The sequence below is a fragment of the Balaenoptera musculus genome, chromosome 2 (genome assembly GCF_009873245.2).
Source record: "Balaenoptera musculus isolate JJ_BM4_2016_0621 chromosome 2, mBalMus1.pri.v3, whole genome shotgun sequence".
NCBI lineage: Eukaryota > Metazoa > Chordata > Mammalia > Artiodactyla > Balaenopteridae > Balaenoptera > Balaenoptera musculus.
The window spans coordinates 127,289,845-127,305,989 of record NC_045786.1 but is presented as its reverse complement, the minus strand read 5'-3'; the positions used below and the strand labels follow the sequence as shown (position 1 = coordinate 127,305,989).

Genomic DNA, 16,145 nt, shown 5'->3' with positions numbered 1-16,145 from the left:
TATCTTGTACAGTTTTCAATCTTTTTTAAAAAAGCTCCTTCCTTTTCCTCTAACCATCACTATGGGGGCATGCTCTTGGAAAGCCCTGGATACAAATGTACTCATTCTGGAAGAGAAGTGTGTCTCTTTGACTACTCCAAGGATAACACACTTGACCACGTTGTCACTCATGACTGAATGTTGGAGTTTGACTGGAAAAGCGTCATAAGAGAACAGGAAGGGTAAGGCCACTTCTTGTCTATGAATGGCATATTAAGTCAACCAGTTTGGATGAAACTGGTAAGGAAGAGGTCCCCAAAACAAGAGGACGCTACTAAAATCCACTAATCACGTCAACTAAAACTATCTCTCATCTCTCTTATGTTACCAATTAAACATGAAATGGACAAGATCAGACAACCTTCCTGTTGAATCTGATTTGTGTTTGGCTTGAGTTCCTGTCTGAAGAAGCAACATAATGAATAGAACAGACTGTTCACCATAATGGCACATACATATTTTTTTAAACTATCACTGTGTCTCTACCATCTGACAGTTTGACCAGAGCTTTGTACTTTAGGAATTCTCAAGCACACATCAATCCTGGAAACAGGTGGAACAGTGATTTCCATTTGACCTGAGAGAAAGCTGAAATGGAGAGAAGGCAAGGGATATGTCTAAAGCCACACGGCTAGCTATTGGTAGAACCAAAATCAGAACCAGGTCATCTGATTCCTGCTCCAATGTTTTTTTGCCATCCTGCAATCTCTCTTTTAAAAAGGACATCTGAAGAACTCTTATTTTGAAACCTAAGGAAGCTGTAAACTGGTTTTATGAGATTGACTTGTTCAACAACAAAGATCAACAGTCTGGCTGTAGCTGTAGTAAGAAGAATTAACTCTGAGTACAAAATAAAAGTAAGGTTATTAGAATCTGTAGGGCATCTTATACCCCCAGACCCTTCCTTGAAAGAATGACTGAGGTGTATACTAATACAAGGATAGAGCTGAGCATTTGTGTTTTTATTGCTTTCACTACCACAGGAAGAAACTGAAGAGCAAATGGTTGGTTCCTCACTTCCTGCTCCATGCTCCCTGGCCTCTCCAGAGCTGTCTTTTTAGACAACTGAAAACTGCTCACATTTTGGAGCTGAACTTGTTGATCAGTTGATCATGATATACTTTCCAACGTGGCAGACCTAAGCATTTTATGGTACTAACCAGATTCTCAAGATATCATAAGCCTTTAAATTGAAACCAATTCCAGTAGTAGAAAATAATTCATATCCAAATATAAAATATAGATAAATTTCACAAAAAAAGGTCTCCTTGGAAAACTGAGCAAAGATTTGAAAGGTTTTTGGCATCTAGAAGACTAACTTTGAGAAATCTTAAAATATGATTTGAAAGAAGAACGTTTTAAGGAATGGCTGCACTTAAACCCTGGGAACTTAACTCTAACTAAGGTGTTATTGGCAGAGAAAGCTTATATGGAGCCCTTTGCTTGAAAATCTTTTCCACATAAAGATACAGAAGAAACTGATCCCATATCTCCAAGTCATGTGTTCTGACTGGAAAAAAGAGAAGGGGTAAGGAAGGAAAAACAGAAAATAAGAGTAAATTAATAGATCACTTTGTTATACTATATATTCAACAGCAAGAGAACTTGAATAGAGGAAAGTCAGTTTTATTATGTCTAAATGTCTTCTAATGTTAAAAATTATAAAACAAATTAAATTACAAAAACATCCAATTTCCTACTAGCGCCAGCTGCTCCCTGAGTGCAAAGAAACAAAAATCAAGCTTAGTTCATTAAAACATAAAAGAGCAAACACATAAAACCCAGACTCCTAAAGAGGAACCAGTTTTTAAGTTCAAACCATAATAAATTCATGACCTAAAATTTTAAACTTGTAAGAAATACAGAACAGTACTCATATTAAAATATGAGTACTAGATTAAAAATCATGATCAGTTTATGGGTATTTTGACAATCATAATTACATAACAATATGCTCAATTTAAGTTACAGCTATGAAATGTCATTTCCTCAGGGACAGCTGGCTAACTCCATCAGAGATGGGATTGAGACTTACTTTGTATAACACTGAGTCCAAAGAGGTGACAGTCCTTTAGCCTGAGTAGGTCACACACCTGGACCAGCAACTGGTGACACAGAATTTTAACCTATAGGAAAAAAGACAAAGACAAACACACATTTGAGATAACAATTCAGCCAAGTCCAGACAGTGAGCCACAATCAGGCAATGTAATGCAGCCTAAATACATGCCTTGAAGGGACAAGCTGACACTAGCTAAACAACAGTTGGTTTATGGAAATCACTTTAATCTGCAGCTGTGTTTCAACAATGATCACAATTCAAATTTCTACAACCTGGTAATAAAGTACCACTGCAATCTTGTACAAGACTCATAAATCTTAGGATACATGGACAAGGCCTTACTCTATAGATATGGTGCATGATAAATATGTATTTCAGAAGGAACCCCAAGTAGCCTAATCAGATTATCAAAATTATTAATTTGGCAAGTATCTTTACAAGGAATGTTTTCTTCTTGATGGTCTAAACAAAATGCTCACATACTGCACAATGAGTGAATATCTAGCTTTTATTTACTTTAATAATAACTTGTATTGACACATCTTGTAAGTACCTAAACCAGGTTCTTTTTCTGAGTCCTAGTATAACTCAAACATAATAAAACCATATTAATTTGGAACTCTGGGGTTAAGTTATTCTGAAAAGTCACATGTTGAACGATAACAGTCTTTAAAAGATATAGTTCTAATGACTTTTCAAATGTTTAATGAAGTGTTTTGGGAGACAGTAATTCTAATGAGTCTGCCTTGTTGAATTCAGAACCACTAAAGCTTATTAGTGTTAGGATTGACACTAAGAGACCACATGGGTCAATTTCTTCATCTGATAGAAGTAGAAAAGAAAACCCAGACAGCTTGCAGTCATGTAGCTAGTAGCAGCAGAGGCAGCAACTCACACCTTTGCTCATTTGTGTATTACAATATTTTTGTATGTGTATATTAATAAAATATGTGCAACATGACAGTTTAGCATTCTAGGTACATATATTATGTGGCATTTCCCCTCGTATTTGTAATATTAACTTGCAACTTCTTTCTTCAACAATGATGACAGTTACAGTTTTAATGATTACAAATTCTAAATTAGTTAACTCTGAATTAATGACTTCTTATCATACCTTAATATGTAACTCAGACTCAGAAAATAAAAACATGTTGAGATCTCTTGACAACTGAAAGCCAAACAATTCAAAATGGTGACAATGTCAACTGGAGTAAGAAAAATAGGTTTACAGCTCTTTTCCACATTCACTATTAAACGGCAAATAATCTGAAGCACCTTATCCACTAGAAAGTGCAGAAAGTATTTATGTAAGGCCAGAGAGTACCACTTAGGCTGTTTTAGAAGTTACAGGAACTCAGTGAAGCTGGGACAGTGTCTTATTTTATATTCAGGATATACAGCAGGCACTCAGTAAATGTCTGATGAACGAAAGCCAGGGATCTGATTTTCCCGTGGGCTCCTCACCTTCCTTCTGTTCCATGACTGCAGACTACTCTCTGACCCACTGAGCAGATCATTTAGTAATGTGCCACGTAAGAATTTAGGGAATATGTATCAATACAAATTCACCAACACCACTGGCGGAATACATTTGCCATAGGAAATCAGTATTATCTTCATTCACTAAAATGACTTTGGATTTGAGTTCTGTATTACTGTAATTCCACTTTACAAATAAGCTTAAATAAAGAAAATGATAAAGTAATGGAAAAAGTGTCTAATGTTAAATAAAATTGAATTAGATACTACAAATTTGAGACTTCAGATGTCATACAGTCTAGGACTTCTTTAATCTTTAGTTTTGACTGTATTTTAAAATGTCATGGGACTTCCCTGGTGGCGCAGTGGTTAAGAATCTGCCTGCCTATGCAGGGGACATGGGTTCGAGCCCTGGTCCGGGAAGATCCCACATGCCACAGAGCAACTAAGCCTGTGTGCCACAACTACTGAGCCTATGCTCTAGAGGCCGTGAGCCACAACTACTGAGCCCACGTGCCACAACTACTGAAGCCCACATGCCTAGAGCCCGTGCTCCACAACAAGAGAAGCCCGCACACCACAACGAAGAGTAGCCCCTGCTCGATGCAACTAGAAAAAGCCTGCACACAGCAACGAAGACCCAACGCAGCCAAAAATAAATAAATAAATTAATTAATTAATTTTAAAAAATAAAATAAAATAATAAAATGTCATATACAAAGCACTCTGGGTAAAACGTGCCAAAACGTTAAAAGAAAAATTCCAAACCACACAGTGTATGCAATATGAACTGTGTTGTAATTTTGTGTAACTGCTGTTCAAATAATGCTGTGCATTTCCTCCACACATCCTATATGATTATTATTGTTCCCCTAGTTTAAATCAAGTATTTGGAGCCTAACTGATAAAGCTCTTTAACAACTATTAAGGAAATAACAATGTTCTTGTTTAAAAACTGTAATTAAGTAAGGCTGTGGCTCTGAAGTCTTACCTGCTGTGAAAACAAGCTTGAGTTTTTTGCATTTGCATATTATGAGTCTTTAAGGCTACATTTTAGCTGATTGTGAAATTTTTCAAGTTCTTTAATCTTCAGGAGCAATGGGAACTTTAAAAAATGCCATAGAGTATGAGGTATTAAGAATAAGAATGAAAGCATTATCTAAAAATATACTCTATATGGAACTTTCTAATAAAAACAGCATTTGATTCTCAATGTCAATGGTTTGTTATTGAGCAAGAATGTTTAAAATATGCTCCAGAAAAAGAACTGTTCACTTTCGTCTCAGTGAAGAGGTATAACCTCTTACCCATAATTTATATCACTCAAAAATTCTGTGGCTCCTACATTTACCATCACTTGATTTCCAAAAATTTCCAAGTTCCCATATTTATTATCTGATGATTAAAATCATTTAGAACAGTCCCTATTAGTTCAACTCATGGAGAATTAAAAATGACCAAAACACTAAATTTACCCCACATGCAGAAAGGCAACATTCTATCAACTACATTTGTCAGGGAACAAACTTTCTTTGTTTAAAAAAATGTTTAGAAATGATTTAAAAAATGAGACCATTAATGAAATAGTTTTTGTTACAGTTAATTTGTTCTACCACAACTCTACAAATATCAGCTGCTATTTTCCAAAGACAAAACTAACACTTTGTAGAACACGACAGGCCTTTGGCAGCCCTGAGTTGGCTTTCTAGCAAGGAGGGGCTTCCATACTACTTAACCCAGTTCCTCCTCCTCCCTCCTTTGGTCCAACAGCTTGCTTGCTAATGAGGAGTCGGGACATGGCAGGGCCGTCTATGGACCCTGGAATAAGAACAGGTCTACGTGGGATTCAGACTCCACAGTTGAGTTTCATTAACAGTGAGCACACAGCTCAAAGAAATGAAAACAAGTGCTACTCTATTAAGTGCTCATTCACTGAGCAATTCCCAGGTACCAGGCACTGCAATAAGCATTTATGCATGTTATGTCTTTATATCCTCACAATGTCCCTGTGAGAAGAGTAAGATTATCTCCACTTTATAGAAGAGGAAACCGAAGCAAAAAAACTAACTTGCCCAAGGTTGCAGAGTAAATTGTGAAGCACAGATTTCCACCTACATCCCCGCGTCCTACCCTAGACTTACTAGATCAGCATCTCCAAGGAGTGGAGTCCAATAGTCTGGGTATTTAACAAGCTCTCCAGGTAATTCTGATGGACATCAAGTTGTAAAATCACTGATCTACAGGAACGAATGGACTGGCTATCTGCCAGTCTGTTCTCTGTAATTATCTTCCTCAGCTAAGATTTTAGTACAAATCAATTTCTTAGAATATTATAGTCAGCTCCTAGTATTCCTCATGAAGTCAGATTAGTCTTCCTTCTAACTTACGTGAAGTCAGTAAGGTTTTGTCCCATATCCTGTATATGTGTATACACACACATGAACACATGTATACACATTCCACCAGGTGAAAAGACAGAAATGGAACGGAGAGAAGTTTCTTAAGTGCTTATGCTTATACTTATGTATATTTTAAAAATGTAATTGATATCTTTTTTATATAACTGTATAAAAGAACTCAAACAGCATATTCATGTATACATGTAAATTACACTTTGATATATTGACAGTGCCCATACTGACAAAGAGAGATAATGTTGCCAAAAATAACAGCCTATCACTTCACAAAACCAAAACAACTTCAGGTACGCTGAGTAGAAATGTAGCTAATCAACAGAAATTCTGCCTAACAGATTGATAAAGTTCATTCAACAGGCAGGTTTGATGCTCAGACAATTTCTGTGAGCAAAAACAAGGTTACACTAGTAAATCAAGAAACTGTGGTGACTGACAGAATAAAACCAAAATAATTATGGTAATAAGCAGAACATTTTCCTATTTAAACGTTTAATGGAGCTATTTAAATGTCATATAGCTTCATTATAACATTTAGAAATATTCTTTTATACAGCAATTGGGTTAAAAATATAGTCGCATATAGCAAAGAAAACTAATTCAAGGCATGCACTAAGGCAATTTTTTCCTTAATTCCATCAGAATACAATCAGTGAAAGAAAGAATATGAAAGTCGGTAATAGGGAGAGGGGTTGCAAAATGCTAGGCATGATTGTGGTTACATAAAACTGTTTGGCAGTCTCTACCAAAGCTAAACATATGTTTACTTCATGATTCACAATCCACTGTCAGGTATAAGCTCAGAAATGTATACATATGTGCATATACATAAAACGTTCCAAATAGTTTCATTTGTAACAGCCCCAAACTTAAAATAACCCAATATCCATCAATAATAGTTGGAAAAGAAACTGGGCATATTCATACAATGAAATATTATACAATAATGAAAAAGGAATTACTGTCACATGTGATAGAATGGATGACTTTCACAGGCCAAATGTTGAGTACATAAAATATACCCAGATATAAAAGTGAGCATATCACATAATTTTAGCTGCATGAAGTTCAGAAACAAGAAAATTACTCCATGGTGATAGAGGTGGGAATAGTTATTACCCTTGGGTGGAGATTACTGACTAGGAGGGATCACAAAAGATCTTTCTGGGGTACTAGAAGTCTACTATATCTCAAGCTGGATGATGGTTACATGGATGTATACACTTGTAAAAATTCACCGAGCTGCTCACTTAAGATTCCTATACTTCGCTGTAAGTAAATTATACGCCAACTTTAAAAGTAAAAAATAAAAAAAAGTATCATATTCCTCAACGTCCAGGTTAACTAAAAGAGTTAACTCCGACTCATGAACCATAAGCAACAGTTTAGTACTCAAATACACAGCCTATTCTTGAAATTGGCTACACTTAGGCTACAGGTTACTATTAAAACAATGATCAAGTGCATGTTAAAAAGCTAGCAATTGTGTATTACCATTTCATGTGTGTAGGTTGACAACTCAAAAGTATTTAAAAAGCAAACTCAGATATCCATAAAAATTATATTTCAATAAGGGTTTAAAAATAGCAGTGTTCATTTTTCTATAATATAATAACCAAAATTCTTATTTTACCAGACAAGAGCATGCTGAAAGCAGCTGAACTTAAGCCATAATTCAAAGTTTATACCTGTGTAGACCACTTTAATACACCCCAATTCTCCCACATTATTAATGGTCTCATTCTGTAATGATTTCATCCTTAGCCAAGTCATAATTTGAATGTGGTCACTGGTGGAAAACATCATCATTTACACATTTCTAAAGTGGGATCTACTCACATTTATGATGATGTTCAGAGATTCATCGTTGGGAAGGAAAATACACACACTCCGGCGGTCTTGCATGACTCTGTTGTTATGGAAGTTCAATTTGTTCATTGTGTTGTGGGCTCTCCAGGGATCACGGCTGGGCTCCGAGTCCTCGGCAATTCCTCTGGTTCCGAGCACTCCAAAGCCAAACTCTGCTCCTCATCACACGCCCTACAGAAGAAGCATCATGACGTTCGACTACGTGGGTTTCATAGCTGTAACAAAAGCCCAGAAGGAGGCTGTGAATAAAGGCGGTAAGGCTGGTGAGGAGAGAGACGAGGAGAGAGACGAGGAGAGAGACGAGGAGAGGAGCAGCAGCACGGCTAGTCTTGTTGGCGCAGGTACAGCACGTCTCACAGTGAGGGCTCCCTCGCTTAATCAATGAGAATGCACAGAAACGTACTCTGTGCTTTGCCCGCTATCAAGTGTTTTAAAACTTTCAGGGACTTCCCTGGGGGTCCAGTGGTAAAGAATCTGCCTTCCAATGCAGGGGACGCGGGTTCGATCCCTGGTCCGGGAACTAAGGTCCCATATGCCGCAGGGCAACTAAGCTCGCGCGCCACAACTACTGAACTCACACGCCTCAACGAGAGAGCCCGTGTACCACAAACTACAGAGCCCACGCGCCCTGGAGCCGGCGTGCCTCAACTACAGAGCCCACGCACCCTGGAGCCGGCGTGCCACAGCTAGAGAGAGAAAACCCGCAGGACACAACTAGAGAGAAGGCTGAGCGCCATAATGAAAGACCCCAAATGTCTCAATGAAGATCCCGTGTGCCGCAACTAAGACCCAACGCAACCAAAAAAATATATAAGGAAAATAAATAAATAAAATAACTATTAAAAAAAAAAACTTTTATTCACAGTCATGAATTAAACACAAACCCTCTACATTTAAGGCAGTACTGTGTGCTACAGGGCTCACAGAAGCAGAAGCCTGCCTTTGAGAAGTTTCCAGCCTCACATGGGAGAAAATGAAGGGTTCTGGAATAAACAAACAAAATGACAAAACTGCAACAACAACAAAATTATCAATCTCTTTCTTTTTTTCTTCCATTACAATCAAACTCAAATAAATGTCCTGGCTCTTACATTATATTCCTTCTTCAACCACTGAGGTCTGGCTTCCACTTCCTTCTCTTCACCAGCATGGCTTTGCTACAGGAAGCCAGTGATCTCCAGACCATCAAGAGAATCCATAGGATTCATTTTGATTGATCTCTCTATGTACAACACTTACCGAGGTTGTTAAGCCCTCCTTACAACTTTTTTCTTCCTGAGTTTTTACGGTGCTGCTCTCTCTTCTGATTCTCTAACTTGACAATGCAAACTTAATTTTTCTATATGTTATTTCACCAACCAGTTAATACATAGAAATAACATGACTGTATAAACTATATTTGTATACCATGGATTTTGGATACCTCTCATATGTAATCAGTTTATTAAACCATGTCATTTTATTTTTTAACTTCTCTCAGATTTTCAGTGTATACAATTTTGTTTGCAAGTAATGAAGACTTTATCTCCAATTTTCAATAATCACACTTTTATTTCTGCTTCATGTCTCATTGCATTGGCAAGACCTTGAAGAATAATTTTAAAACAATGGTGGATATTTCCTATTTTTAATGAATGTGTCTAGCGTTTCATATATTATTGCTAATATAACACGATTCAACCAAGGTATGTTAAGACTATTTGTCTGTGAAACCATTAGTAATTATTTATACTGTTCCTTTCCAGCTACATTTGTAGGATATGTAGGAATTTCCAGGCAGAAAGTATAACCATACAGTTTTAATAGAAGAGCTATTATCACTGCTGACATAAATCAAAGCATACATGAGGCTTATTTGCTTAAGGTTCAATGTCCATCTGTTATCAGCAGGAAGACGGGACAGAACATATTCTTAGATGGCACCATGAGTAAATATAAACTAGTATTTCTTTTTAAAGTATGAATGAAATACCATCCACAAGGGAGCTACTCAAACTAAGTAAAAACATATACAGTAAGTATTTCCTTATTAGGAAGGTGACCAAAAGCCCCTTAGGAGTATTCTGCTTTTCTTAAAGCATAATAGCAATTGTTTCACATTAGGTTGGAGCCAGTACATCACCCTACAGGGTCACCAGAGGTCAGTGCTATAGTTCTCTCCAGTATGGGATGGTTAGCCCACGTGTTCTATGACCACAAACTAACTGCACTCCAAATCCAATCGTCCATCTGCAGAACGCACACTTTTAGTTTAACAGTTCCGACGCACCAATTGAAGGAACAGTGTCGGCTGCATCAGAATCACCTAGGTGTTTGTAATAAATACAGAATCCTGAGCACAGTGACATTGCTACTGACTCATAATCTCCAGGGTCAGGGCCCAGGAATCTTAATCTTTTAAACAAGCTCCCCAAGTATTTCTGATATGCAGTCACATATGGAAACAACACTTTAGCTAACAGAAAGAAGTTGCTGAGCAGAGGGTTGGATATAACACCTTCATAGAAGACACTGGGAAAATATCTTGAGGTACAGAATTAGGGATAAGCAACATATGTGAAATATAGCACACAGCATCACTATAACTAAAAAAGAAAAAGTCCTCAACATTTTCAAAGGTATGAATTCCTAAATCAGGTCAAATTTGTGTACTCAGAATGTTTTCCTAAAAAATGTAACTAGGTGAGGAAACAGGATATCCTGTATACCCTCTCTTAGCAATTCAGAAAGCACTGAAGGCTCTGAGAAGTCCTAAGGGCAACTTCTTAAATTCAACTTAATAATTCTCAAACTTACTTGGGCTCAGAATATTTCCCCCCTCCCAAGAAAAATCTATTAAGGTCCTGTAGAATAATATTCTCAGGCATACCACCTGAGAAATACAGTTCTGAAACAATTTCATTGTCAAATATTATATTTCATGGCAAAACTTTTCCCTGTGAATTGATATATTCCAACATTTAGGCCTCTTCTCTGACATTAAAATCTTTTCAAGAAATTATAAGCTATGATTAAATGTAACTTGTTTAAATTCAAACCCTTAAATGATATTAATCTCAGTATAATTATTCAAATCTATACTTCAAATTGAGTTACTCATATAATTTTCCATTTCTAATTAAACTAATTAAAGGGGGATAATTCTACTGACCTAATTTCTAGAATTTAAAAAATATACTAGGGAAAAATATCTTCTGAGTTTTGGGATGTTTCCAGAGCCTCATTAAAATAATTTTAAAATTTCATGGATATGATTTTTATTTACTAGTTTGTTTATGGTTCAGATAGTGCAGTATTAAAAGAAAAAGACTAGAAGAGGATTATTGAAGAAAATTTAATAAAAGCAGAGTCTTTAAGAAGCGGTGCTGCTTCATTGCTGCTTTTTCTGCTTTGAGGATAGCAAACTAGAAAAGCCCTGAAAGAGAGATAGTATTAACATTTTACTTTACCCAGGCCTGCATTAAAGCTGATTAAAAGGTTCCACTGAAATAGCAAACTACCCATATCTCTAATGTGCTTCAGTATAAGATTTAATCTTAAATTGGAGAGTCCTGGGGGAAAGAATTCGACTAAATTTAAACCAATTTTAATCGTAGAATTTAGCCTCTGAGCCATTGGCTACTTATTCTGTATCCTAAGCTAAATCCCGACTCAGTCCCAGGAGGGCACATTTCCTACTCCAGGGCAGCCCTTGTCTGTTCAATCACCTTGGGATAGATTATCTATGAAGAACAAACCATGTTATAGTACCATATTTCCCAGACAACAACAAAACAGCTTAGATACTGATCAAACCCCATCCTGCCATCTTTACAAACACCCAACTTACAAATAAAATGTTAAGCTATAAGATTTCCCCACTTGAATTTTAAACCCACATTATTGTAAATTCCTTACTTCCTGATAAGCCCCACTGGTTACAAAGTTACTTCATTTCTTTTAAGAATCAGGAAGCTACCGCCTAGTATGGACGTTCAATATTGATTTTCATTTTTTAGAAATTATTGGATGTAGCCTTTAAAACTGGGTCACCCTGGAATAAAAGTATGGGCTTTAGTTCATTATAATGTATCAATGCTGGTTCATTACAAATGTTCCACACTCATGTAAGAGGTTAACAACAGGGAAAGTGGGTACCTGTCGTGTATAGAGGAACTCTGTGCTATCTTTGTAACTCCTGTATATCTAAACGTATTCTAAAGTTAAAAAGTTTATTAAAAAAAAAACCCTAGGTCACCAGAAACTTCCTACCCATACAATATGTATAGTCTCACTTTGAATGGAGGCAAAGGAGGATTCTCAGTTCTGAGATTGTCGCCTTAAAAAAAGTGAACAGGTGGTTAATCTGATAAGAAAATTACTATAATGCAAGCATGGCTAATAGGCATATTTCAACAGTCAATAAGGTATCTCTATTACCTAACAAAAATAAGGCAAACATTATCTTGAAAAACTGGATTGCAGACAGCCCTATCTTTTAATTTAATCACTACACATTAATGAAACTCAAGTTATACACACAGCACTGTAGTATTTACTTGGTGAAAAGCAGAACACAAAAGCAATAGAAGATGTGCCCCTATACCCATGAATTCACCATCTAGTTAGGGATATAACAGGGCCAAGACGCTTAGATGATGACATTGTCCCTGCTTCCCAAGAGCACACAGACTCCAATGGGCATTTCTTATGAAAAGACATAACAGATGACAGCATTAGGTATACGAATACTGTAGCTAAGATCATTTTGGAAAAAAAGGACATGGTCTTTTAATGAATGGTATCCTAAAAGTGATACCAAAATGCCTTTGGTAAAATTAGTTGGCTTGTTGTTGTTGTTCACTTATTCATTCATTCATTCATCATATATGCATTAAACACCTACTATGTGTCACGTGTTGTTGTAAGTGCTGAGTACACAGCAATGAACAAAACAAATATTCCACTCTAATGGAGACAGACAATATAACGTAGATGGTGACATGTACTATGAAGAAAAATAAACCCAGAGTAGGTGAGAGAGTTGATGAAGATAATGTGGTAGTGTGGACTGCTATTTCATACACGGTAACCAGGGGAAGCATCTCTGACAAGTTGATGTTTTAGCAGATACCAGAACTAAGAGAGGGATGTAATTTATTCCCTCCCCCCCTTCCTCCTTTCCTTCCTTATTTCCTTTCATCCATCCATCCATCCCAGGGAAGAGTTTTCCAAGTAGAGGGACAGTAAATGCCAAGGCTCACTTACTCTTCAGAAAAGGTAAAATAATAGCACTAATTATGGCTAACATTTACTTACTATGTGCCAAGTGCTGATGTTTAGTACTTATGATATATTAAAGAAAACTGAAAACTCTTTGCCATGCTTCCCATGGAGAGGCAGGATCTGTTTCCCCTTCTCTTGAATCTGAGCTGGCCCTGGACTAGTTCATGTTCCATTAAAGTTCTGCCTCATGGATGACTCAGTAACTTGTAGTTGTTATTTTTCTTGTCTATCTCCTCTATTCAGATCTTCTTAGAGCAGGGTCACTAGCTATGTGTGTATGTGTGTGTGTGAGTGTGTGTGTATTTTTAATCTCCAATGGCAGGCACATAGTACATGCTCATTAAAAGTGGGTTGTTTGGCTTACTACACACATGTCCTTGGACAAGGAAGATTATACAGCAGGGTTTCTTAACCTTGGCACTATTGACATTATAGGGCCAAATACTCATTGTAGTGAGGGGCTGTCCTGTGCATTACAGGATGTTCAGCAGCATCTCTAGTCTCTACTCACTAAATGCAGGGAGAATCCCCCCACCCCACAGTTGTGACAACACAAAATATCACCAGACATTGCCAAATGTCAACTTGTGCACAAAATCACCCATTGTTGAGAACCAATTGTTGAGAACAGGTTTCCTTATTGAGTCACTATGGGCTACTTTTACCATCCAGCTATTTTTTAAGTAGTAGTATAATTCTTACCAAATAAACATCTTCCAACTAAAGGTCAGCAACTAAGTTCCAAACTCAGAAATCTGGATTTAACCTTGAAGTCAAATTTTTCAACGTCTTGAATGTCTAATGGTCTCTAGCTTCAGAACCACTTTGAAGTTTAGCCTTCTTGAAACTTCAATTTTTAATGGAGTATATTGCCAAACTTCTCACGTAAGCAGACTTTCATTATTACCAGTTACTTGTTGCTGGCGAGTCCTATATTTTGATCCCAGTATCGAGAAATATAAAAACTGACCTGGAAACAAGTGATACCTGATTTTCAATTTGTCTGTATGCTCTCTGTATTACGAGAATATTTTCTTTCTTAAGTAAGAGTCATTTGCTTACAAGGTTCATTTTGGATCCACAGAATTATTTTCCTCATATAATTTTAAGAGTAAGTACGGCTTCCCTGGTGGCACAGTGGTTAAAAATCCGCCTGCCAATGCAGGGGACACGGGTTCAATCCCTGGCCCAGGAAAATCCCACATGCCGCGGAGCAACTAAGCCCATGCGTCACAGCTACTGACCCTGCACTCTAGAGCCCGTGAGCCACAACTACTGAGCCCGCGTGCCACAACTACTGAATCCTGCACGCCTAGAGCCCGTGCTCTGCAACAAGAGAAGCCACGACAATGAGAATCCCGCGCACCGCAAGAGTGGCCCCCCACTCGCCGCAACTAGAGAAAGCCCGCACAGCAACGAAGACCCAACACAGCCAAAACTAACTAAATAAATAAATATATTTTTTTAAAAAAGAGTAAGTAAATTGAACATTTTATGGCCTCTTTTGCAGTTACTGTTTTATCGAAAAAAGAAAGTAGCTGACATCTATCAGCTATCTGGAGCCAAACCCTCTGGAAAGAACATCAGACTCTTTTGTTTCTGTCTCTTTCCCACCTCTAACCATTGTTCTAGTAGATAAAGGAGGGACTGAAAAGCTGAAGATCACCTCCCATACGGTTGAACATCAGATGTTTAGAGACAATATGGACAGAATACTGATTAGGAAGATAGACTTAACCTCCCCAATCAGACAAACCTGAATCCTTCCTAGATTCTACAATAAGAGCTGTATGAACTCGGGCAAGGAACCTAATCTCTGAGCCTGACTCTTCATCTGTAAAATACGTACTACTGGCCTACTAGGATTATTGGTCAGATTAAATGAGACAATGGACATAAAGTACTAGATATCAGGTTGTTGGGGGGATGCTCGTTAAAATAACAGTCATGAGTTGCCAGCTCATGAGAAGACACATCTACAACTGATTGACAAAAATACATATCACCTAGAGATCTAGAGTTTAGAGCCAGAGGCAGCATCAGGGCTAAACTTTGGATGTCTATTTGGGGTGGAGAAGTTAAGTCTACTGTTGGTTGTAAATAGGACAGCTGTATTATATAAGGTGGTAATTCCTCTGAAATTTTACGTATTGAAAAAGAGAAAGTATGTATGAGTGTATAGGTTCAAATGTGTGTGCTTGTTGACCAAAGGATGGAATGTAAAAAAATATCTGTTTTCATCTGCTTGGTACCATTTCTCCACTGGGTAGTGTCCCTCTCCCATCCCAGATATTTCTAGTGGAGCTATCAATCACAGTGTATACTCTACTCTGGAAGGGTAGGGATGTGACTCAAGGCTGGCCAAACAGGGTACGTCATCTTCAGTCACAGTGCTTGGTCTAAAGGAAGAACATAGAACTCAAGCAAGGCCAGAATTCCTCCATAAAAAAGTATACAAATGGAGAGGGCTGCTCCTCTCTGGATTGCTATTTGTGAGAATGATATGAGCCTGGAGCTGCTGGCAATCATCTTTACATGGTAAGAACTTTCGTGAAGAAGGAAGACATCACAGATGAAAGAGAAGCTCAGAAAGCATCCTCGTTACATCATTTGAGCTGCTACAACCAGCTGTGTCTGAAGCCAGAAACTACCCCTAGGAATTTCCATATGTGAGTGAATAAATTATTCATTCTCTTCAGCTAATTCTGCCACTTGCAACTGAATGAGTCTTTCTGAATACAGCCCATCCAAACAAGCTGATATACTGCTTGATACATTCATTCATTAATTCACTGAATGCCTACTATCACTGGCTACCCACATCAATATTTACTTGAAAAAAACACTGCCCTAAGTTTTAAAGCTTTTCTTGATTCTAAAACAAAGGAGAATATTCTCTATGATGAATATTCACCATTAGCAGAGAAGACCTGAGAGGCAGGAAAAAAATCTGAGTAGATGAAAAGTTTAGGTGGTTGAGTTGCTGGTCAGATACCATCATTCTCTAAGATCAT

At 37.4% G+C, this 16,145-nt stretch overlaps 1 protein-coding gene across 6 annotated transcripts in view; it reads right to left on the bottom strand.

The window, feature by feature from the left end:
• Positions 1-16,145, bottom strand: part of FRMD6 (FERM domain containing 6) — a 266,485-nt gene that overhangs the window by 39,397 nt on the left and 210,943 nt on the right. For 4 of the 6 annotated variants that reach the window (XM_036842781.1, XM_036842780.1, XM_036842783.1 and 1 more), the window contains 2 exons: positions 7,837-8,081; positions 2,075-2,165 (listed from right to left, as the gene is read on the bottom strand). In XM_036842781.1, coding sequence (XP_036698676.1) covers positions 2,075-2,165; positions 7,837-7,935 — 190 coding nt within the window. In that variant the 5' untranslated portion in view covers positions 7,936-8,081. The remainder of the gene's footprint in view (positions 1-2,074; positions 2,166-7,836; positions 8,082-16,145) is intronic. The other 2 variants (XM_036842784.1, XM_036842782.1) reach the window with 1 other exon arrangement.